The 25,372-nt window shown below is 37.0% G+C and overlaps 1 protein-coding gene across 2 annotated transcripts in view; it reads right to left on the bottom strand.

The window, feature by feature from the left end:
- Positions 1-13,061: 13,061 nt before the first annotated feature.
- Positions 13,062-25,372, bottom strand: part of htr4 (5-hydroxytryptamine receptor 4) — a 141,729-nt gene continuing 129,418 nt past the window's right edge. Inside the window, exon 7 of one of the 2 annotated variants that reach the window (XM_088344534.1) lies at positions 13,062-18,419. In XM_088344534.1, coding sequence (XP_088200660.1) covers positions 18,215-18,419 — 205 coding nt within the window. In that variant the 3' untranslated portion in view covers positions 13,062-18,214. The remainder of the gene's footprint in view (positions 18,420-25,372) is intronic. The other variant, XR_015851402.1, reaches the window with a different exon arrangement.

Below are 25,372 nucleotides of genomic sequence, written 5' to 3'. Positions count from 1 at the left end.
TATATATATATATATATATATATATATATATATATATATATATATAAAAAGTGCAGTTGATACCGTCCATCTTCAACGTTGATATTTTTATTATTATTGTATTTTGGTGCAGGTTCTGAATTATTTTCAATTTATCAGTGCTTCATGGAATTGTATCTGTATGGGGTGTAAAAATGTCAAAAAGAAAAGTACCGTTGCACTTTTGCTTCTCGTGAGATGTACAAACCAAAAAGCCTAAGGCCTTAAATAAATATATTTTCAATATTTGGTTGAACACTGCTCAAATAGGGTTTATGAGCTTTTGGCAAATCCTTTTTATGCACGAATTTGTAAGCACATGTTGGGCGTTCACAGACACATCGCGACAATCTTTTTAATTCTTAAAACCAAAAGTCTTTGTCCGTGATGTCTTTATGAAATACAGATTTGTATTATATATGCTTTTCAAAGGGTAATTGGTGATTCTTCGAATTGATATGTGAATTCTCTATGCACAAACGCGTCATCGGAATGTTTGCACTGTGTCATTGCGCATATGTTGTACTGTGTAGACATGATGTTCCTGTTCCTTTTTGTTTTGATAGCACTGTAAAACGCTCTACGCCCCGGTCAAAATATGAGCTCTCACTTGCAAGCCACAACTTGTCTTAAACACTGAATAGCTTCCATAATCGCTTTGATCACCTCAAACCATAAATGAAAGGAGAACACATTCACTGGCTGGAACATGATTTACCAGTAATCCCTTGTAGCACCTGGGATCTAATGAGAAAATATTTTATTATTAAAAAAATGTGTTGTATTGTGTTAAAGGAAGCACGTTAAACATACAGTCCGGGGGCCCATTGGATGCTTTAATGCGGCTTAAATTTCCGAGTATGACAAAAAAAGAAGTGAGTCTCTAAGTCATTTCTATCAAAAGTAATGTTTTCTCAAATATAAGCAAAACACATCTTCTCTGAGGCCGCTAGAGAGCAGTGTTGAGTAGGTATATAGTGTGGAACATTTCGGTTGTTAACCTACATTTACTCAACTGTTTATTAAAGCAGGGAACACATTCGATGCCAAATATGAAAATCGTTTTTTCCTGTTGTTTGTTAATAAAAGTGATGTGTTCAGGAAATATCTCTTGTCATCCGTTGTTAAAATATTGTATATAGGGGTAGAATACTAATGTATCCTCAATGATTTAGCACAGGGGTAGGGAACCTATGGCTCGGGAGCCATATATGGCTCTTTTCATGAGTATATATGGCTTCAAAATAAAATGTAACTTGCACATCTCTCTGTGGCGTTCCAAACTCAAGCGATTTCATCCTGATTTTGGTCCATATAAAGACGAAGCAAATTAATGCAGAAGTTCGATAAGAAACCATTTAAACTGATCAATAAAAACGCTGGCAAACGACTTTGATTGGGTGAGCAGTACATGTAGGCGGATCCCTGCACACAGCGCAAGGCACTTCCTTCTCTCTCGCTCATTGCAGTCTACACCAAAAGTGAATATGACGATACGCTTATCATTTGCAGTAATTTGTGACATTTTTACAAAAGAACTTTGCATGCACATTGTTTTGAAACTGTTATTAAGGACAAATTTCATGGGAAAAAAAATACCTCAACACTCTTAACTGAAGGTGGAAAACAAATTGTGAATGGCATATTTACATTGATTTGGGACACAGGATTTGGCATTATTATCATTTCATACATTTGATTAAATCATCAAATGACACACAGTGAAATGAAATGTGCTGAAGAATTAGCTTTTGTCTAGAGAGCGTGTTTGGCAATTTTTTCAATTTTGTCTGAAAATATATGATGTGGCTCTCTCAATTTCTTTTTAAAACATGTTTTGCTTTTATGGCTCTTTGGGTCAAAAAGGTTCCTGACCCCTGATTTAGCATAACGCTGAAAAACTCTGCTAAAAATTTGGAGTTGACATACTTTTACGGATTAGGCCTGCCTGAGAACACAAAGACTGAATCGGGCCCCTGAGCAAAACTGACAAAAAAAAAAAACCTTGATTCAATAAAGAATTGCTTTGAATAACGAGCAAAAATACATGAACTATCATATAGACCTGGATCATGTTTAGATACTTTGGTCAATAAATTTGTATTTATTTTACATAACATAAGGTTCACCTAGAGGGACCTGACCTGTCTTCAATCTTGGTGCTAAGGGTACGAAATTACTACAAAAAGTATTTTCCAGGATAGATTGATGAGAAAACTTTCCCAGGACAGATGAGCACTGAATGTACAACAAATGTGATGGACTTACTTCATAACATCAGGGAATACTAGGAGTTGTATGAGATGACATCATGCTAGCATAATAGGGAATTTAGACATGACAGGGCTGGTAAATTAGAGAACAAATGTTGATGTTTAGTTTTTTAGAGTCTCTATGGTTTAGAGACGTATGGTGGTCATATATCATTTACACACTGTCACTTTAACATTCTGTTAAATTGGCTCCAAGTCATGTTTATTTGTATAGCCCTTAATCACAAGGAGTCTCAAAGGGCTGCACAGACCACAGATTATTGCAAACCACGGACCATTATGACACCATCCCCTGATTTAAAACCTACAAGAGGGCAAGGAAAAACTCAAAAACCTCAACATGAGGAAAATGAAGAAACCTTGAAAAGGGACTGCACATGAGGTAATCCCCCTTCCAGGATGACCAATGTTTTAAAAAAAAAAACATAATAAGGTCGAGAATGGTAGTTACCCCTTTGCACAAAAACAAACAAATACAAGTAGCTATCAATTAATTTCCGTCACCGTGGGTTGCAAAACGTGATGGAGGCTTTTCCAGCCCTCCTCAGGCTGTAAATTAATAAAAAATGAGATGGAAATGAATATCGGTTACAAATTACTTCCTTTTTAAAATAATTGTGCTTATTTTATGTTAAAGAGACAATGTAGTGGTACAAAAAATAATTCATTCAGTAAAAAAAACCCAAGAACATTTGAATTGGTTTGTTAGATGGATCCCTTAACCACTAGGGTTGTAGAGGCACCATTTCCCGTGGTTGTCTTGGGCAAGTACAGCCTGGTGGTGCCCATCCCGCTCCAGTCCAAAATTTGTTTTTGCCTGGTCTCGAACCGGGTACCTTTCTCATTATAGGCGAATGTGCTAACCACTGCACTATACTAGGCAAAAATACATGTATCATACCAATGTCCATCTGTATAAAAATGAATTGAAAAAACAGGTCGACAAATGTGTATTTTATTTAGTGGAATCCACACCTCGAGGTCACCGCTTTGTTTGTCTGGCGTCTTGCAAACGACAACCAGTGCCACTGAGCACAGCATAGCAGCGTTAGACAACAGTTCCATCTATTGGTCAAATATTACACACTGGAGCTTTAAGTATTTCAACAAAACACATTGGTCTATTCCTATTGTTTCATAGATATACTATGCAAAAAGGCAACACTGTATTCATACAGTACAGTACATTCTCTTAGAGTAAAATAAAAACGTTTTGTACATGGGTAGGAAGACTACGGCCTGCAGGCCACGTGCGGCCAAGCATGCTTTTTAATCTGGCCCTGCAAACGGGGCAGCAGTGACTCAGGAGTTAGAGCGCTCGTCTTGGGATCAAGAGATCTTAGTTCAAATCCCGGCTCCTCCGTGTTAAATGTCGAAGTGTCTTTGGGTAAGACACTGAACCCCTAATGCCCCCAATAAGCAGGTTAGCGCCTTACATGGCTGCACGGCCGCATTTGGGAAATGTGAAGCACACTGTTAAGCGCTTTGGGAAGTCTTGACTTGAAAAGCGCTATATAAATGCAAATCATTTCATTTTAATTTCAAACAAAACTGGTCACAATGACAAAGTAAATAAAGTAAAATATATATAAATAAAATAAAGTACTGCTAACAAACGTGTTTTTCAGTGCTGTATAAAAATACATAAAGATTAAAAAAAAACTACTACAAAGTGATTACAAAAGTAAATGTCAAATGCAGTGCTTAAAAACAAATTATTTTGCTTTCATTCTAAAGAGAAAACATACTATAGAACTACTAAAAACACTTAAAGAAATATTATTATACAAAAACTCTACTCCAGAAATATGACCGCAGAAATACTATTAACTACAGTAATATTACAAAAATACGACAAAAATACTGCTATGGAAATACAAAAAATATATACAGAAATACTACTAAAATACTACTTTGGAAAAAACTGAAAAGACTTCTACAGAAAGACTAAAAAAATTCCACTATAGTTATACTACAATACAAAAACACTAAAAGAAAAATATTACTGAAGAAATACAACAAAAATACCACGAAAAATGTATTATGGCACAATTACTGCAAAGAAATCAACTACAGTAATACAACTAAAACTTCATAATACAACTACAGTAATTCTACAGAAATACTAAGGATATACAAAAAAAATATTGAGGTACGACAAATTAACTGCAGAAATACTACAAAAAAATATATAAAACCTCAGTAATACTAAAAAAATACCACTATGGAAATTCTGTTGCAGAGTTACTACAAAAATACGCTCAACATAAACCAGTACTAATACGACAAAATACGATAGAACTACAACAAATATCCGATTGAAATCGCTGCTTTGATTTTCATGACATAAGGTACAAATAAGCTTATACAAAAGTAGGAAAACTATATTTACAAAATTCAACTTAGATATTCAACCACAGAAGCACTTAGGCACTGTAAGAAAAGCTGAGATGGTAAAACGGTGTTCACCACGCCAGCTCTACCGTGTACTTCCCAGAAATACTACAAAAATACAACTAATACTACCAAACTAAATGCTTTGATTATTTATCAATTATTTTTCTTCAATTGCAAGAGTTTTAATACCCATTTGATTGGACTAATCCATTTTAAAAGAAATGTGACATGTAGATGTCAGCATGTATATTTATTTAAAAACATAAAAATGGGATAGGTTTCCAGGATTGGCCCCTGTGCCAAATATTTGAACCCAATGCGCCCCTCCACTCCAAATAGTTACGCTTTCTGTGGTCTTGTTAATGGTGCCTGTGTGTGTTTATTCACCAGAGGGCAGCAGTGCACAAAGCAGGGAGGCTCTCACCTATTCTGCATGCGAGCTAGTTACAGGTACACAATGACAAACTCAAATGGAACTGGTTGCCACAAAAATGCACAACATCTCATTATTTTCGAAGGTATTGAGAAATTAAAGTACACCAACAATATCCTGAATGAAAAATGATCTAAGGGCAGTCTAACATTCATCTTAACTCATTTAATTAAATGCTGACAATATTTGCTTAGTGCATGCTTAAAGTTGGTGTCCGAAACTTTAAAATATTATACTTGCTGACGCCATCTTCTGGATGATATCATCATTGCAGCCTTTGTCAGGCCCCTTTTGTTGTTCTTGCAAGTATGTGAAATCCTTAGATACGCTCAAATAAACTCTTCCTTTGTCATCTTTTTGGGGGTTTGGGTCGGCATTTGAAATGTATTTGAAATGGTTCTTTTCTTACTTTTTCCATTTTTATCCTAGACTAAAAAAAAACTGCCAGCACGCACGTGAAATCACACTCCTCCTCCTCATCTTCCCTGCCGCCTTTCCTCCTGAGTAATGCGCCTGTGGTCGGAACCCAGAGGGTAAAAGTAACATCAAATTAGCTGGAAGCTAATTATATATAGCTACATATATACATACATATATACATATATATATTTATATATATATATATATATATATATATATATATCAGCACAGCACAGCGGCACTATTCATGTCTTGGGAACCTCCTGCGTGGGTTCAAATCCAGCTCCAGACTTCCTGTGCGGAGTTTGTATGTTCTCCCCGTGCTTGCGTGGGTTTCCTCCGGGCACTCTGGATTCCTCCCTCGTTCCAAAAACATGCATTTCAGGTGAATTGGCAGATCCAAATTGTCCCTAGGTGTGAATGAGCGAGTGAGTTGTCTGTCCCCGTGTGCCCTGCGATTGGCTGTCAACTAGTTCAGGGTGTCCCCTGCCCACTGCCCGATAATTGCTGGAATGGGCTCCAGCACCCCCGCGACCGTACTGAGGATAAGCGGTGTAGCAGATGAGATGATATATATATATATATATATATATATAAAGGATCTTTGAACTTAGTTGGGCATTGTTAACATGTTCCCAATAAAGAAAATATTCCATTTTAAACTTTTTAAGGACACCTTAAACTACGCACCCCACCTTTAAATAAATAAAACGGTTTTAATCAATAAAGTACCGAGTAGAATAGTCAACTGTAATACATGTAAAAACCATCAAGTAAGTCTGTCATTTTTCATTCCCACTGCTTTTGTCCAATGATGTTATTGCAAGACAAAACTACTTACAGTACCAGTGAGCGCCATAATGCAGTTTGAGTAAACGCCCTGCACTAAAATCATGCAATATGTTTTGAAAAGGTGGAAGCCTTTGTTTAAATCTATTTTAAACCTGCACCCTGGAATGCCTTCAATCACCCCCCCAAGGTTAAACGCAAGGTTATTTCAGCACCCCTGGTTAAGATGATCGCTGTAGATCTATTGTACATGAAGTATATCACCTTCTATTATACATGGATAATTTAAATGCAAAATACAACTTCAAACTAAAGTCAAGAACTTTAAGTGAAAGAACAAAGTTCAGCCTGATGTCAAGAAACCAGGAGACCAAGGTGCAAGGAGAAAACTGAAGTTGTGGTTTCCTGATGGCCTATACATCGCCTCATTATTACAAACTGAAACTAAGGATTGGCTGATAACACAAAAATGTGCGAACAGATGGAAAGCAGAACATTGAAGTTGCGGATTCCTGTTGACCTATACAACACCTAAAATAAGGTAAATAAAACTATTGCTTCGAAATGTCAGAGAAAGCCTACTGATAAGATTGTCAGATTGAAGACTTGTATTGCGGTGGTCTCCAGAATATATTCTGCCAATAAAAACGTCTCGAGAAGTATTTCATCTCCAGCCTCTTAATTAATTAACATTTTCCTCACTCGAAATTCAACAAACACGCAAGAGACAAGATCAGAAACAACAATCCTTCTTCAGTGTATTGGTTTGTTTTTTTCTCAATTCTTTTTTGTTTTACACAATATATGTGTCACGGTTGCCATGGCGCCCAATTGGCCCCGCCTGTGTGGCGCCAGCTGCGGCTCATTGACAGATTGGCTTTCCGTCTATTAAGCTCAGTGCTCTCACTCTTTGTTTGTCAGTTAGTCAACGAACCTCTGCCCCGCTAGATGTAAGTTTTGGTCCTGTTTCCGGTTGTTTTTTTCCTGTCCGACATGGTTCCCGTTTATTTTGTCCTGTTTGATATCCGTTTCCAGTTTTGTTCCCGTCTAGTTTGTCCTGTTTAATTTCGATATCCTGTTTTTATATCAATCCTGTCCCGTCATTCAATATCGGTTGTCCTGTCCGTCCCGTCTGTCCGGTATCGAACCCATCTTTCCGATATCTGCTCGGGCAATTGGTATCGATCTCGTCAACCTCTGGCTTCCTATCATTCTACGCCAGACTGCTGCCTAACGTGCATGACTCCCCATTTCCAGTAAAATAAAAGGCTTGTGTGAGAAAGGTCACGCATTTGGGTCCTGATCCTGTTCCGGTTCATGACAATATGTCATTATTTGAAAAAATGTCTGGAACTGTTTTGTGTCAGCAGCATTCTACAAGTTTTGCAAAAAATAAACAGGAATTAAAAATGATTTGCAACAGAATCCTCAAAGCAGCATCATAAACATCACGAACGTCGCTTGTTGTTGTCTCCCACTTGGCACATTCAAATTTGACGCTCTAAATCTGAATGCAAATTAAATTTGGCCCCAATTTTGCTATTGTTGTTTGCCGTGACATCAATCCGTTGATGAGCTTCCAAATTTTGTGGTGATGATTTATTGCGGCATGAAAGTTGAAGTGTTCCAGTTCCCTAACTCATTAAAAGTTGCTGGCGTTCCAACACAAAGCAATGATGAGAACACGACACGCTTGCAAGAGGAGCGCTTCCCTTGGTTTTCTCGATTTACTCCTGTTCAGATCATTTACCCCATGCAGAGGAGCAGTGAAGTGTGGTGAGGTGAGGTGGTGAGGTTTCTGCCTAAACTACATCGTATTCATCACTTGATTGCCAGAGGAAGAAAGCAATACAGTACAGAAACTGCAGCATAGAAAAAAATAGTTTTATTTTCTTAACGTTTAAATGAAGTCTATGTGCTGCTCCTCAATACATAGATTATACTTTTAGAACCTAGTAGACACTCAAAATAAGGAGAGAAGACGTCAATACATTTGGAAACTTGCAAGGAGAACAGGGGGGGACTGTTCCAACAACCCTCATATAACAAATTCCAACTAGTTCTATATGAACCGCCGATCTTAACCTAGCATTTTTCTCTTGGGGATATTATTCACAAAAGTCATAAAATAACCTGGGCAATTATGTGATAATTATGGTAAAAAAATATATTTAAAAATTTGTTTTGGTGCCACTCTCATCCCCAGTCTCTTTTCATGCAGGTCCTTTCATCATAAAAAAATCATGAAGCATTCTTCCCATATCTGCTATCTTTGAAGCTAGTCCTGATTTTTTTTGAGTTTTTCAATGCGTATTATAAAATGTATTGCCAAACCTGTTTTGATGAAATTGTGTATTTCTAAACAAATATCAAATAAAATATAACAATGACTTACTTGTCTGCGAGTATAATCATTGAGACGGTCGGATAGTTCTTTTATCCTTATGTATTGCTGAGTCATCTAATTAAATATTTTATAAAATCCATCATTTAATTATTCAATCAATCAATAGATCATATTTTTCCCCTTTCGTCTGGCCCCTATACCAATTCCTGCACACATCACCCCGATCCGTCCTTTCAAACACATGTGAAGAAAATTACTAGAACCGCTTTCTTTCATCTTCGTAACATTGCTAAAATTCGTCCTATACTGTCTCAGTCGGATGCAGAGATTATAATTCACTTGTTTGTTACCTCCCGTCTCGATTACTTTAATGCACTACTATCCGGTCTCCCAAATTCCAGAATCAAGAGTCTTCAGCTGGTACAAAATGCCGCAGCGAGGCTTTTAACTAGGACAAAAAAGTCAGATCACATCACCCCAATTTTGGCTAACCTGCATTGGCTCCCTGTTAGCCTAAGATGTGATTTCAAGGTTATTATACAAAATCATACATGGACTTTCCCCCTCATATCTTTCAAATCTGATTTCCCCCTATGTTCCGGCCCGAAGCCTTCGTTCTGAGAGCGCCGGTCTTCTGGTGATCCCAAGAGCCAAGAAGTATTACGCTGGTTCGAGAGCGTTCTCCATCCGGGCACCGGTGTTGTGGAATGCTCTTCCCCCTGAGATTCGATCTGCAACCTCAGTGGAAAGGTTTAAATCTAAGCTTAAAACTCACTTCTACTCTATAGCATATGAATAACCTAAACTGCTCATGTGTAATAACCTTGGAACCCTTTGAGACTCTTTGTGATTAAGGGCTATACAAATTAAAATGACTTGACTTGACTTCAACCCTATGCAGGCCACGACCCAAAAATTTGATTTTTAGAGTGTTCCATTACTTTGTAAAAAAAAGTAAAATTTGAATTGCATGACTACTTTTTGAATTTGGAAAATCTACTTGGTGAAAAGTACTAAGTAACGGGTAGCACCGTCGTATTATTTTTTTAAAACAAAATAATCAGATCATCAAATTATCAAAGTCCATCCAATCAACAAAATAATACTTTTAATTAATAAGTAGATTAACATAGTGTAGATGAAAAAGTATAAATCAAATAAATAAATTAGGCACATGTAGCACCAAGTAGAACATTTAAAGCCCCAATACTTGTCTTTAAAGGTTCAGCAAGCAGAACGACAAGCTAGCCCATGAACTCCAACAAAGGAGACTTTGCATATTGTAGCTGGTGTTTCACACCCTTTTTAAGGGGAACATGCTTTTGATGTGGGGCCAGGGGTGTTCCTCTTCCTCTGTGTTTACATAGTCGGTATTGTTAAGCGACATTTTATATCTGTTACATCCATATACAAAATTTCCTCCGCTGAAGGCTGCTACGTTGGATTGGTTAAACATGGTAGAGCCTGGTGGGGTTCTGCGTCATAATAAAAGCGCCTTAGCGGAGACAGACAGACGCGTACTTTCATAGAGGGTATACATTAAGTAATGAAGTAACGACCTCACGGTTGCCTTATGTATCGGAGTAAAAGTACCGTTTTTTTTTCTTCACAAATTTACTCAAGTAAGAGTATAGGGATTTAATAATACTCCTAGAAATAAAAATGTTCCGAAAACATACTCAAGTAAACGTAACGGAGTATATGTGCTCAGTTACTACCCCACTACTGCACTGTTGTTTCCAATGAATATATATATATACCACAGCCATATCCCCCAAGTGGGAAGTGGCTAGAGTTATTTCTGACTCTTTTTGGGAGATTGATTCAGAGGAGGGGATTCCCAGCCTCTGAAGTTTAACCTAACTCCGGTGTTGGGAGTCATTAGGTGACCAAACCCCTCAATTCCAACCCCTAATGCTGAACGCCAAGCAGGGAAGCAACGGGTACCAATGATTAAGTCTAAAGGCCCCGTCACACAGCCTTTTACGGGCGTATTGCGGCTGAATCACGGCCAGAAATTTCTGCCCGTGAAGCAGACGCTGTTGGACGCTTTGAGATCGTGATACAGACGAGATACAGCCGTGCTTTAGAAATTCACACGCGGTTGGCCGCGCGAAAAGGTTTTGCGCTGCTCAAAACTTTAGACCACGGGTAACCGCGGGCGGTACACGTGGCACACACGAGGTAAAGACGCGGTACGAACGTGCTAGGACATGCTACGGCCGCGGCCAAGATGTGGTTACACGCGGGTAGGACACGAAATTTTAGTGGGTAATCACGGGTGGAGCACGGTCATTGCACGTTTGTTCTGCGCCTGTATCGCGGTGTTATCACGTGCATTAGCATGTGTACCGCGTGTAAGCACGGTCAAATGCGAGGCAGCCGCGGTTACCCGCGACAAGGACGCGGAACAGTCACCGGCGTCTGTTTCGCGGGCATACAAAACAACAGCGGGTTTAGCCAATTTGCACATTTTCCACCGCGTCTGCTTCACGGGCAGAAACTTCTGGCCGTGATTCGGCTGCGATACGCCCGTGAAAGGCTGTGTGACCGGGCCTTTAGGTATGACTCGGCCGAGGCTTGAACCGGCGACCTCCCAGTCTCGGAGCGGGCGTCCTACCATCTAGGCTACCGAGCTGGTTTCCAATGAAGATAACATGAAACTTATCATAAACACTCCATGCATTGTTAATGTGGAACCTTTAGTTCAATCATAAGGGGACAAAATGTTCTCTTTCTATTTTGTAGGGATAAATTAGAAATCTCTAACATACACAAGAGTAAATGAGTCGTGGCTATGGATTTCAGTTGCAATCCTCAAATGTCAGCCCCACGCAGTGCATTTCATTCACTATTAGTCAACACGGGCACCTTTTGTCCTCAGCTAAGAACATTTCAAATGTCAGATCAGTTGGGTGGTAGCGAGAAGTAGTCCTTGTTTGTCCATGTTTTTCCCTACTAAGCTTGTTAAACACAAAAGATTTGGGGGGGGGGGGGGTGAAAGAGTAATGGCTCATGTTGACGGATTATCGTGTGAAAAGATGAGAAGAGGTTCTAATTTTATGTAGCTGCCACAAGAGTCTTCATTTTGATCGACAAGACAATCGCAAATGATAGTTAGACACATATATCCATAGTTACGTATCGAACGCTAAGTACGACCCGCCCCTTTGATAGGCGTGCCTACTGCGAGCCTAAGCTAGCCGGGTCAAATTGTCAGAGTCTTCCAGTACATGTGGACCGAGCCAAATCACCAAAAAGAAAATGCGCCGCATTGTGCTGCCTATGGATACTCTTAATGCCATATCGTAGAGTCTCGGACAGCTGGCATAACCTTTCATAGGTAAAAATGTTTTTGCCTCTGTTTTTTAAAAAAGATTCAACAGCTCCAGGATCTGTTGGTGGCTTACATTGTTTCAATGTTTTTAAATATAAAGCTGCACCATTATCATATACAACCATTTACAGTATGTCACAAAAGTGAGTATATCCCTTACATTTCTGCTAAGATTTCATCATAGTGTTTAGTAGTACAACACTGAAGAAACATCTCTTTGACACAATGAAGGGTAGTCCGTGTAAAGCTATAATAGCAGGGCAAATTTATCTTAACCCTCAAAAGACTCAAATGATAGCTGTTAAGAACCACACCTCTTTGCAACAAAAGTGAGTACACCCTAAAGTAAAAGTTCCTGAAGTGTGTGGTCTGAGGACTTCCAGGCAGACCCCACACTTCTTCAATCTCTGCAGCAATGCTGACAGAACTCCTGCCCCTATCTTTCTTAGATAGAATGTGAACGTGACACTGTGCACGTTCACTCAGCTTAACCTTATTTTTTATATTGCTGGAGGATCTTGGACACTGTACTGCATCTCAACTTCAGGGGAATCATTTTGTATCCTTGGGTAGCCTTATGTAGTGCCACAAATCATTTTTAAGGTCTCCAGAGAGTTACTTGCCGTTGTGTGTTTCGAAAAGCTTTCAAAAAAGGTGATGTAGCCTGAATCAAGACTTCAAAGTATTCAAGACAGAGTTAAGGTTCAAAGAAAACATTTTGGATTGGAATGGGTTTTAGAATATAGTTTGAACTAAAATGAATTACGGTTAAAATTTCAAGATAGGTGACCGAAGTAAATCAAGACTTAAATGTATAGTGTCAAGACAGAGTTAAGGGTTCAAGGAAACATTTTCTGTTCAAACAAGGTTTTAAAATGTGATGTATGGTCTAAAATTAAGGAAATTACTGCTAAGGTTTTGATATAGGTAATTGAGATTTCAACTTATTGTGTGAAGACAGGGTTAAGGCTTCAAGGAAGTATTTTGAACTCAAACCATGTAAAAAGCCAGGTCCATGCAAACATGCACATCAAGAAAAAACAGAAATGCAGTCAATAAAATCTCTTTTTATTTACATGAATACAAGAACCACTCACTGGCTCGCTCGCTAACTCACTCACTCACTCACTCACTCACTCACTCACTCACTCACTCACTCACTCACTCACTCACTCACTCACTCACTCACTCACTCACTCACTCACAGAAAAAGAATGTGAAGAACGAAACACTCCTCGAAATGATTTCCTTTTATGTTGTGTATGCATCAAAGTGCTTGTGCTTTGCAAATGGATGAGCTTACAGCTTAAACCAAAAAAGACACAAAATATGAATATAATCATGAACATTTGACAATATATCTTCACTATTGGAACTATACCGAATGGATCAAAATATCGGGACAATAAGAAGTATCCAACTTCCCGGGCCTTACAAGAAAGAAAAACAAAACCTTCCAAAGTGACCCTTCCGAATTTTCTCTTTAGATTCCACAACACAGAGGAGCACCCATTTATCGATTAACACATCAGGGCGTATCTTTTAACTTTGGTCTAACCGGTCTTTGAGAAAGAGCAGGAGATGTTTAAAATTGGAGTCATTGGCAACATTTTAAATAGCAGCTTAGAAAAAAATGGCTGAAAGAAATCCTTTTCCCTTTTTGTCCTGACCTTGTGAAACATTTTAGTTTATTGGACATTGTTGTGTACCTTATTTCGAAAAATGACAATAATTAAATCAAAACACAGACCTCATTGTTTTTTTTCAGGCTAGGGTGGTCAGCCCATGAGAGACACATCTAGGAATAAGCAGGTGCCAATACCAGGTACAGTGACCCCTCAACAAACGACATTAATTCGTTCCCAGAGCGAGCGCTCGTCTCGAATTTCTTGTACCTTGAACGAATCTTCTCGATGAGAAATAACTGGAAACCAAATAATGCGTTCGCGTCCTCCCCAAAACATCGAAGTTAACTCTAAATACCAATGAACTACATCTTCATCACTAAAGCACATTTATGTAGAAAATAGTAAACAGAAATAAGATAAATAAGCTAAATTTAACTTAGCTGAGGTTAACGAAATAAAATGGGTCTTCTGGGAGATACTTTCTGTGATGGTTTCTCCCGCCAGCTATTTTCAGTGTGTCCACAGAAACAGAAATTTCTACATCTTATCATGTATATTGGTTCGCAATTTTAAAAGAATAGTCATGCTCTTGGTCAGTTTTATAGCTTACTATTCCAATATTGTACAAACCGTAGGTGTTGACTGATCATCTAACTTCACTCAATTGAGAAAGAATAGTCACGCCCTTGCTTTATATTTCAATATAATGTTCATTGTAGATGAGGACTGAAGGGACTGCTTCACAAGATCACTCACACGAATACCACGCTCATGTTGGTCTGTTATTTCCAGAACTAATATCTAGGGTTACATAAGAGCCACACATCAAAGATGTGATTAAAAAACACAACAAAAGGGTGCAGCATCAGGTGACTTAAGGGGGCAAAAGCATGTGCTAACTGGGATGAACTGATGCTGGCAGTGAGAGGTCTCTAGCGGTAGCTTCTGGAAATTATTGTAATAGCTTCTGGAAATTCTCACATCTCAAATTTCTTTTATCTTGAGTACCTTGTATGTAGAGGGGCCATATCCTGATACAGAGCCTATACAAGACCTAATATTCAAGGTTAGCTGTATGTAATAGGGTGGCCAATAACGACACCCTTCACTGGCAATTTTTTGATTTTTAAAGAAAAAACTTGCATTAAAACTACCAGTGATATATTTACATGGTATCTCTTCTGAATATAGGATACCACTGAAGATTTGTATTGAAGTGAAATAGGCTCCTGAGGTGGAATTTGTCCAACCTTTTGAGTCATCAAAGTTTGCAGTGGTGCAGCGTCTCCACAATGGTTGAACTTCAGTTTTCTAATTTAGCACCTTCCATTCATCCTGTACAGCATAGGTGTGAAACTTACTAATAACTCTCAAACCACAGATCCCACAACATTGTGCTTCTGCTGCCGCCAGGCTTCCCAAAAATGATCCCGCATCAAATGAGTTGGCTGTAGCTTGACAAGCACAGCCACTTTTAAAACCACCTACTGATAAACATCACCTCGGCCAGTTGAAAACAGGATCAACAAGTGCATCAATAGTCAATCTCTAGTGTCAGGAAGCGGAGACGGAGGGATGAACTTCCATCCATCTGAATGTAAAGGAAGGCTAAACGGAGTAAAGCAGGGTGACGTTTCTCTTGCTGTGGATTACGCAGACGCTAAACCCTCAAAATGGCCGGGCAACAAGTTGATTTGGAAAATGGAGCTTTTCAAAACCGAGGAGAGGCTGAATGTGTGTTAACGAACATTTCCGGTAAACCTGCGTGTCTTCTTTGTGGAGCTAATATGGCCGAATAATTTAATGTAAAACAGCACTACAAGACAACTATCAGAGTTAGCTGAAAAACTTGTATACAGAGGAGAAGATATAGAAAGTTGAAGAGTTAAAGAAGAATATAAGGATCCAGCATATAGTTTTCACCAAATTAAAATCCCAAAGTGGAAGGCAAGGTTTTTATTTATATTTCCGTTTTTTTTGGTATAGTTTTGACAGGAGATATTTTTATCAGAGCAGTGTTTTTTAAATTATTTAATGTTTGTTTATTCTGGATACATATTTCTGTCTTTATTAATTAATATTTGTTTTGAAAAAAAAAGTAAAGGTTTTGTGTATCCAATAAATATTTATCCTGTTCGGCCGGCGGCCAAAGGTGTGGCTTGAGTTTTGGCCCTCTGTGCAATTGAGTTTGACACCCCTGCTGTACAGTGCGCAGTGTACACGATGATACAATCTAGTGGCACTCAAAATAATATCTAAATTCCTCCATCAACAGTTTCAGTAAAAAAATCCTAAAATAATCATTCCATCTTTTCGGACAACTTCCTCTGACTTTTTCATAGGTCCAGCCATGCAAAGTCAAACAGAACCAGAAACATGAAAAGAAAACACATTCAGTCAAAAAAAAATCAACTAGTTTCCAAAAACAACAAGATGTAAACACATTGTGTACGTTGTCGTACTTTCCCAGTCCTGAGGCTGATGGATCATGTGGCACTAGGAGAAGGCGTGGGAACAACATGGAATGATGGGAGAGTGCCATGTAAACGCATACACATGGTTGAAAGAAACAGGAAGGGGAAAACGCACAGACACACATTGCTATGGAAACACGTAGAGTGCACACAGACATTTTCCCGTTTGAACAAATTGTGCTGCAGAAATGTCCATAGAGAGACGCCATAGTATACTATTTAAAAAACAAAAAACAAAACAGGGAATATGGATTTCCATACTTTATGTTTGCAGCCAGGTGGTAAACACTGGTATTGTTACAAGCTGCTTAACTTTTTTCAATGCCAAAGAACATTTTTCATGTCATTTACATTTTGTCAACAACAACTACACAAAATTTTAATACTGTAAATGTTAAAATAGACAAATTTGCCTATTTTAAAGTACAATTGAGTTATAAATCAAAGTAAGAGTTTTAAAAGGTGTGAAATCATACCTGAAATAGGCAAAAGGATATTTTGCCCTTTTAAAAAAAAATCTACCAAAAAAAAAACAAAAAAACAACTACAACGGCATATAATGGTCAAATAATAAACACGGTCCCTTTAAGGGTTTTTTTTTACGCTGAGATATGAAAAAAATAAGTAAATAATCAAAATCGTATAACATCTATTAGAAGAGAAAAAGTTTCTTTTTAAAGTATAAATGAGTTATAAGTGTCATTAAAAATGTCACAAAATTAAAGAAAATAAGCTGCATTTTTTGACAACAGAGTAAGATTCCCTTCCCAAAAAGAATACATATTAGTTATAACATTCTGTAAAAATATGATAAAATTATGAAAAAAAATCAACCTAAAATAAGGGAAATTTTCTTACACTGGGGTAAGTTTGTCATATGTTTTTGTTATACTTTTGTTGTGAATTTTAGCAGGAATATTGTGAAATTAGAAATAAAAAAAATAAATTAAAATGAGCGACATTTTTTTAACAAAGTGGTAAGAATATTAATTATTTGATGTGCAATGTGAATGTGATTTAGTTATAAATAGAAGTCAAATATCAAAACATTAAAAAAATAACTAAAATAAGCAATATTTTCTGACAACAAGGTGAAATTTTTACTAGTATTTATTTTTTGTAATGTGAGTGTAATGATGTTATAAACTGAAATAAAAATTCCGAATAATTACAAAAAAAAGCAACATTTTCTGACAAGGTGGTAGATTATTATCATTTTTTTGGCAATGCGAACAAAATGTAGATGACAGGAAAATACCTCTGTGGCACTGAATGAGTTAAAATAAATGCATAAACAAAATGTGATTGAGAGCATGTGTGACTGCCTATTGAGTTAAAGTAAGTTACTTTTTATTACCGTACGGTCTAAAAAAAAAAAAAAAAAACACCCGACAAAAAATAAAGAGTACTTGTAGATCTAATTTGGTCGACCTGGTTTCTAATCTAGTTTAGGGGTCCACAACGTGGTGAACATGGGCACCAAGGTGCTCCTTAAAGACAGCTGAGGTGCCCGTGGAACTGCTCTGAAAATGGCTCACCAATGCTTGGTTATTGTGTTTAGTTAGTAAAATAATTTATTTGTTTAACTGAGTCTATTTAACCCTACTTCCAATAATTTACCTGGTAATAACACGATACATTTTTAATTTAGTAATGCATATTAAATTGGGTGCCCTCAGTTTAAAAAAAGACTAGAGACACGTGTTCTACATCTTTTTCCACACTTTTAAAAAAATCCATTTTTGGGGGGTAAAAATACTATTTTTTAGTTTGAGCTTTGCACATTTTAGTCGCTAAGAGTTGATAGATATAATAAAGCACATCTTGTTTGTTCGGATGAACTGAAACACCCATTCACACATAAGCATAAATACACACACACATAAACTTGGATGAGACATGTAGAGAAACTCAGATTCAAAAGTTGCATCACCATGGAAACTGACACAGAGCCAAATGTACGCACAAAAGTCACACACTCACACAAATGCACACGCTCAACAGGTGATGTAAATGTCATGCTGTTGAATTAAATATCATTATAAAAGTTAAAGCGCTTTGGAAACACCACACCCTCAAAGTTCCACAGGAGGTACTACTATGTCAGGGGTGCATTGAGTTTCAGACCATTTTGGCCCGGTTCTGTTGGATTTTCTTGGTCAGCGTGGACCAGGTCTGGTCGGTGCCGTGCACTGTCCCCGCTAATGGGCTTGGTTTGGGTTTGTGACTGAGCGTCACAAGCAGGACTCTGTGGCCTTTTCTTCTCCTGCGCTGCGTGGTTCCCGTTATGAAGCACCGTGTACCTGATGCAAAAAAGGACAACGTGTCAAGAGTAAGATCAAACACCACATTTTGCAGTTCTCATCTTAAGCTACAAGTATTCAGGGGTGGCGTGCAAAGCTCGGTGTATTGCTCATTCATTCAACAAAACATTCCATTGTGAACATCCAAAAAAGGCCTATAACTGATTAAAAGTTATGATTTATTGAAAACTATAGCCAATCCCTACAACAAATCTATATGATTTATCAAATTTAGTCAAATGATCACGACCTAGATGAGTACCTGACTGACTGACTGACTGACTCAGTCACTCACACAACAGATTCAAATAGGACGCATGCATTCACTCACTCACTCACTCACTCACTCACTCACTCACTCACTCACTCACTCACTCACTCACTCACTCACTCACTCACTCACTCACTCACTCACTCACTCACTCACTCACTCACTCACTCACTCACTCACTCACTCACTCACTGTTAGGATTGTATAATTATATTTATCCTACAGTTGATATTTAAAATGTTATATGTGTTCTCAGTCATTTTGAAGAGTTCTCAGCCTGTAAACTACGCTCCAAGGCCATGAGTTGTGTTTTGATGTACAGACTGTGTTTTGTTCTCACATACCAACGGATGTAGCCTGACCTGGAATGACCTCTTCATGCCATAACTCAAGATTGTTTTTCACCAAAGAGCCGTGAGAAGAAGGAAAGGGAGTCTCTCCCAAAACAAAAGGAAACCTTCCATCATCGGCCGGAAACCAGGCTTTCCAAAGAAGACTGATTAACTCTACGTAGCAAAAGTTAGAATACAGTCTCCTTTGTTAGATAGAATCCCCGCCCCTCAGTAAAGAGACTCATGTATTACAGGGCAAAAAACATAATAAAAAGAAGGAGATTCGGAGATTTCTTCAGAGCCCAGCTAGCGAGCAAGCGAAGAGATTCGTAACAGCTCGATCTCCGGGGCTCTCAATATGATGATTAATAAAGTAACTAATTCTAAATAACCGATTCTCTATGTCTTCTTTTATTTCAGAGCGTTTTATTAAAAATGTTGGGGACATGAACCTAACATTTAATTGGTCCTTCGAGCCGGATTCCAAGATACCAGATGATTCCAGGACGCGAGAGGAAATTCCAGGAAAGACTGTGGCCACAGCATAAAGACCCTTTTTCCGGGACTGGACCTTCCCTCGCGGGCTGGGATCTGACGGTTGACGGAAAGCCAAGGACTTAGAGAATCGTGAGTAAAATTTATTCATAACATTGTGTAGATAACCGGTAAAAGAAATTGACTCGCGAGCGCGGGGGGTAGGTTCTTAAGGTTTAAGGATCCTCCGTCGAAAAGATTAGGAATCCTTTGTAGAAAAGGAAAATCTTAACAGAGACAAAGTTTAAGAATCCTCCGTTGAAAAGGAAATTACGGTGGGCAGATTCTTAACAGAAAAACCCTGACAATTCTAGACTCTATCAGGTAAATAGTTTTCAGACAGTTAAAATTCCGCGGGAGGCGTGGACTCCCCTAACCCAGCGCTTTAAAGTTAGTTAAATTTCACAAGGATGTGCGGAGTCCTCTGTCAACTGAAAATAAGTGGAAAAAAAAAAATAAAAAAAAAAATAAGAACAAGCGATGTAAGAGCGTGATCACGATAAAAAACAAGACGTCTGTGTGATTGAGAGAGAGCGAATGAAAATAAAGTTGCCACTAGGCAATTGTATTTAATAAAAAAAAAAAACACCGACAAAAACAACAGTGAGCTTCTGTGGATGCTTGTAGGCAAGAAAGCTCCACTTGAAAAGGTAGGAGCGAGCCTTACCACATGAGTAATTAATCGTTGTCTTGTTGAAAATAACCCGGTGTTAGAATACCCTATGTATTAACACCCACCAAGACTAAATTGCAGACTTAAAATGGGGAAAGGACAGAGTAAGGAGAGACAAAAATATAAATGAGCTATTTAGATGCGTTAAATCAAAATAATGCCAGAATAATACCGAAAAAGATAAAATATTCCTGTTTTCAGTTCAAAAAATTGGTAAAAAAGGACTGGGAAGAATAGGAAAAATCTAATTGAGTGAATTGAAATACACTAATTTGAGATAAGGGCATTTTTATACCAAAAAATATTGAAAAAATTGTTTATAAATACTTTTTTTTCTCTTTCAATTAAAATGGAAAAAATGGATTGAGTGAAATTCAAATGAGTAAGATAACTCATAAATAAATAGATGCCATTTTCACATTAAATAGGTGAAGCTAAAATAGTAGATTTAATTGGTTTAAAGAAAAAAAAAAAAAAAAAAAAAGAGAGAGAAACATAAAGGGGAAAGTTAATTAAATATTAAGAGAGATAATTTGGTGAAAATTAAGTGAGACTAACCTTAATACAATAGATTGGAAAAAAAAACCCTTACTTTTCAACATTGAACTGTTTTAAATCTAGAGTAAGTAAATGGGTAGAGTGGAGCACATTATAGAGTGCTTTTGAAGACAATATTTACACAAAAATATTTGCATGTAAGATGTTACATACAGTTGAGATTTGTGTAAATATGCATTTGGTGAGAAACAGCCACTGTAGTAGTAAAAAAAAAAAAAAAAAAAAAAAAAGGTTGTCAGCATTGTGCAAAACATGTGACAGTAATTTTATAGATAAGCTATAAAAATAAAAGAGAACTATATAAAGGATGAAAATCTATTTGAAGGCAAATGAACATAGACATAACATATTGTTTTGCTTTAGAACAAGAAATGAGAGAATTGCAAAGTATTACAATAATAAATTCGACTACAAAAATACTGTAGTGATACAAAAACTACACTATTTTGTTGCCATAATGAGAAATATTATAGACTAAATATATATATATATATATTTGCATGCAAAAACATGCATTTCAGGTGGATTGGCCGGTCCAAATTGTCCCTAGGTGTGAATGAGCGAATGAGTTGTCTGTCCCTGTGTGCCCTGCGATTGGCTGGCAACCAGTTCAGGGTGTCCCCTGCCCACTGCCCGGAGATGGCTGGGATGGGCTCCAGCCCCCCCGTGACCCTAATGAGGATAAGCGGTACAGCTAATGAGATGAGATATATATATATATATATATATATATATATATATATATATATATATAAAGGAAGGAAAAGTTTGATTTTACAGCAAAAGTGTTGCTCTAACGATGTTTTTGAGTTTCAGAATTTTGGTTCTTGTCTCATTTGGACTCAACAATCCGCTGAGGAGAAAATGGAAGAACGGTGAGGGAAAAAAAGTAGCATTACTAACGATGATGAAGATATTTGAATGGGATGAACGATGGTAAGTGAAAAACCAATTTTTATGATATTAAAGGAATATGTCAACAATAAAGGCGTTACAGGTGAGAACCAGAAAAGTTTTGTGTTCATATTCGGCCGGTATGAACCATAACTATGATAAGTAGATCTCATCTTGTTGGAATCCATCACAGCGATCATCGAGCAGCGATTGGAGGACACCCTGAACTGGTTGCAAGCCAATTGCAGGGCACACAAAGATAGACAATTCACTAGCTCATTCACACATAGGGACAATTTGGACCAGTCAGTCCACTTGAAATGCATGTTTTTTGAAAGAGGTAAGTAAACCGTAACAATGAGAGCATGCAGGCTGGTTGTGAACACACACACCTGTTCCCAGGTCCTTAGTAATGCCACACACGTGCTGGCCACTGCGCCACCGTGCTGCACACACATATATAATATATATCTCATCTCATCTCAGCAGCTGCACCGCTTATCCTCAGTAGGGTCGCGGGGGTGCTGGAGCCCATCCCAGCAATCATCAGGCAGTGGGCAGGGGACACCCTGGTATATATGATTTTTTTTTAAACTGAACTATCAATAATGATAATATGATAGGAATTTTGAATTCCGTGTACTAGCTTGCTAAAAGATTTATAGATCTTGGCAGAACCCCTGAAATTTAGTGATACAAAGATCGAACTTATAAATCGGTGACAAATATAGTAGATATCTGCGTATTCATTCAGTTTTGATCATCGAATTATTAATTTATTTTCTGCATTTGTTGATGGTAATTGCGAATAACAGGCTTGTCTTTTTCCATTTTTCTACTTACTGTACTTTTCTTTAACATCTTAGTACAACATAATTCGTGATATCAATCATCAAAGCAAATGAGCAGTTTGAAAGCAAGCTCTCTTTGATGAATTGAACAAGGAAAAAAGCCGTTTGTCTAATAAAAAGACTGACCTTCGCTCGACAAGAATTACCTACAACAATGACGTAATCTCGAAGCGACGAGATCTCATTAGCGAAGATCGGCGTGCAGGAAAATAAAAACTCATACAAAATAACGATAAGGTTTGTAATGCGTTAAATCTTTGTTAAAGAGTAAACTAAATGATAATGAAAATTTAAAGGAAAAAAAAAGGTTGCGTCCCCAGCATAAATGATGCGTCTAGGACAGGTAAGTGGGAAAATGAAAACACTGAGTGTATAATACAAGATAATTATACAGAATAGTTTAAAAAGAAAGGATATTTGAGTAAACAACTAATCATTTTTCGTTGAAAATGCGAATAGCAAAGGGTAATAACTTTAAGATGTGTAGTTTTGCTCCTAATAAAGCAAGGACGATTAAAGCAATGAAGATGACTAAAAACCGTCCATAATTTTAGTGTCAATCTTCTCGTTCGTAAATGGACAAATTCAAAAGAGGCGTAATACGTAAAAAGATTATTTCCTTAGTTGTTCTCGTATTCAATAATACATTACTCTCAATAAAATAATCACAATTTTGAAAGAAGTTTGAAAATGACGACAAACTAACACAGAAAAGAAAATTCGAGATTAGAAATCATTAATAACGTAGATGAAGCTATTTCAGTCACTGAATGAATTTTTTCCTTTTAAACAGGAAAGAAACTAGTATTAATAGTCAGACCAGATTTGTATAGCCTTGATCACAAGGGATCTCGAAGGGCTGCATAGAACAAAGACTGGTGCGTAGAAGCAAAGATTGTTGCGCAGAATAAAAGATAATGAATAAACAAAATAGATACACTTAACAAGATGGTTCATGAGTGACGGGTATGTATTGCTGTATATTGAATCAATAACAAAAGATTGATTATGATTACAGAGATAAGAAAATAAAATAAGAAAAGTTATGACATTAAGTTCGATTTGGCATTTTTAGAGATTTTTTAGATCTTTTGAGATTTTTGATGTTTAGATAGTGTGTGGGTTTGGAATTTTGACAAATTTAGCCCAAAGGACAATGATTACACACTGAATTTTTTAGAATGAGTGTTACGATTGACAAGTGATAAGCAAATGTGTAACAAATACTGACTTATGATTTGGTTAAGTTAAAAAGGGAACGGTTTCTATGGAAGATAATTTTTAGAAGACAATGAGAAATAGATTGAACAATCTTGAAGAGGTTCATAAGAAATAAAAATAACGGATTAGTTGATTTCGAGACATGTCATGCTAATTTAAAAATAATTCCATGGGAAATAAATGGATAGAAATTAATTAAACTAAGATAATGTCTACTAGTACTTAAATTTAGAAAAATTTGAATAATCCGGTTAATTTACTAAAAAATCCCAGTACGAAAAGCACATAAATTAACGGGACTCTTAAGTGCCAGTGAATTCCACAAAAAGACTCTTTCCTTTCTTTTTGAAAGTCGGTGCACTCTCCAAAGGACATGTAAAAAAGTCATGGACAGAAATTTGCTGAAAGAGACAAAGACATCAGTCATCCATTATCTGCGCCGCTTATCAACAGCGAGGCCAAGGGAGTGTTGGAGCACATCCCAGCTGCGCTCATCAACAACGAAATCAAGGGGGTGATGGGGCACATCCCAGCTGCTTTTCAGACAGCTAACAGGAGATTCCTGCAGTCGTTGCCAGTGGAATTGACAGAAAAGTCAATAAAGTCATTTTGTGTTTGACATGGACACATTTTTGAAAAAGTATTTTTGATGGGCCAAAAGCAACATTCAAATGGTGAATGTAATGTGGAATAAGCAAATCAAAAGACTGAAAGACAACAACATTCAAGAATACGTCTGCTTGAAGTTATATAGAGTCTTGTTAATACAAAGTGTAAATGTAATGAGGAGGATTGTTTAATTAATCTTGCAAATTTATAAATGCTGTCTTATTTCACTCGTATTCATAGATAGTGAACTTAGGTTTTAACTCAGGGGGGAAGTTTTGAGACATTCAGTAAAATAAAAGTTAAAACCTAGTTATGTCTGCAATTGATGAAAAATTGTCTTCTGAATAAGCTCTCCATATAACTTTTTTGAGATTCAAATTACGAAATTTGGACGGATAGAAAAAATATTACACAAAAGAAATGTTGTAATATAACAAAATTATAATGTTTGTCAAATTGATTTAGAAAAATCAATTAAAATAACCATTCACCATTAGAAAATCGCCCACATTGAGAACATTTTTGAATAGTATTTTTGATTTTTGGCAAAATCATTCACTTTGAGCGTGAATTACCTGCTTTCTTTGCAAAATACTGTTATTTTGAACAAATTTACTTACTGAAAAGATAATATATAGGTTATGATTTTTACAAAAGGTAAAACAAAGAGTGAATCATAACAATAAAAACGATTTTTTGCTAAATTGTTAATTTAACAATCTATCCTGGTCATCTGCCTCGAGGGGAATGACCAGCAGCAAAATAGCACATTGAAAATCAAAAGAAAATGCAAATAAAAAGTGCATATATTTTTTCTTTCGAATATGATCAATCTGCAAAAGAGAAAACACTCAATCACTCAAATCAGGGTAAACGATTCTGACAAGGATAATGGTTAAACTGATTCAGTGACTGAATTTAGTGAAAAAGCAAAATTTGAGATTTAGAACTAACAATTTAAAAAATAAATTGTTTATCTTCGAGTTGGAGTTTTGGGATAGAATGCTCAA

The sequence above is a fragment of the Urocampus carinirostris genome, chromosome 9, assembly GCF_059441175.1.
Source record: "Urocampus carinirostris isolate Australia breed hairy pipefish chromosome 9, RoL_Ucar_1.0, whole genome shotgun sequence".
NCBI classification, from domain to species: Eukaryota; Metazoa; Chordata; class Actinopteri; order Syngnathiformes; family Syngnathidae; genus Urocampus; species Urocampus carinirostris.
Note: the sequence above shows the minus strand (reverse complement) of the source record. Positions and strands in the feature narration are given on the sequence as shown.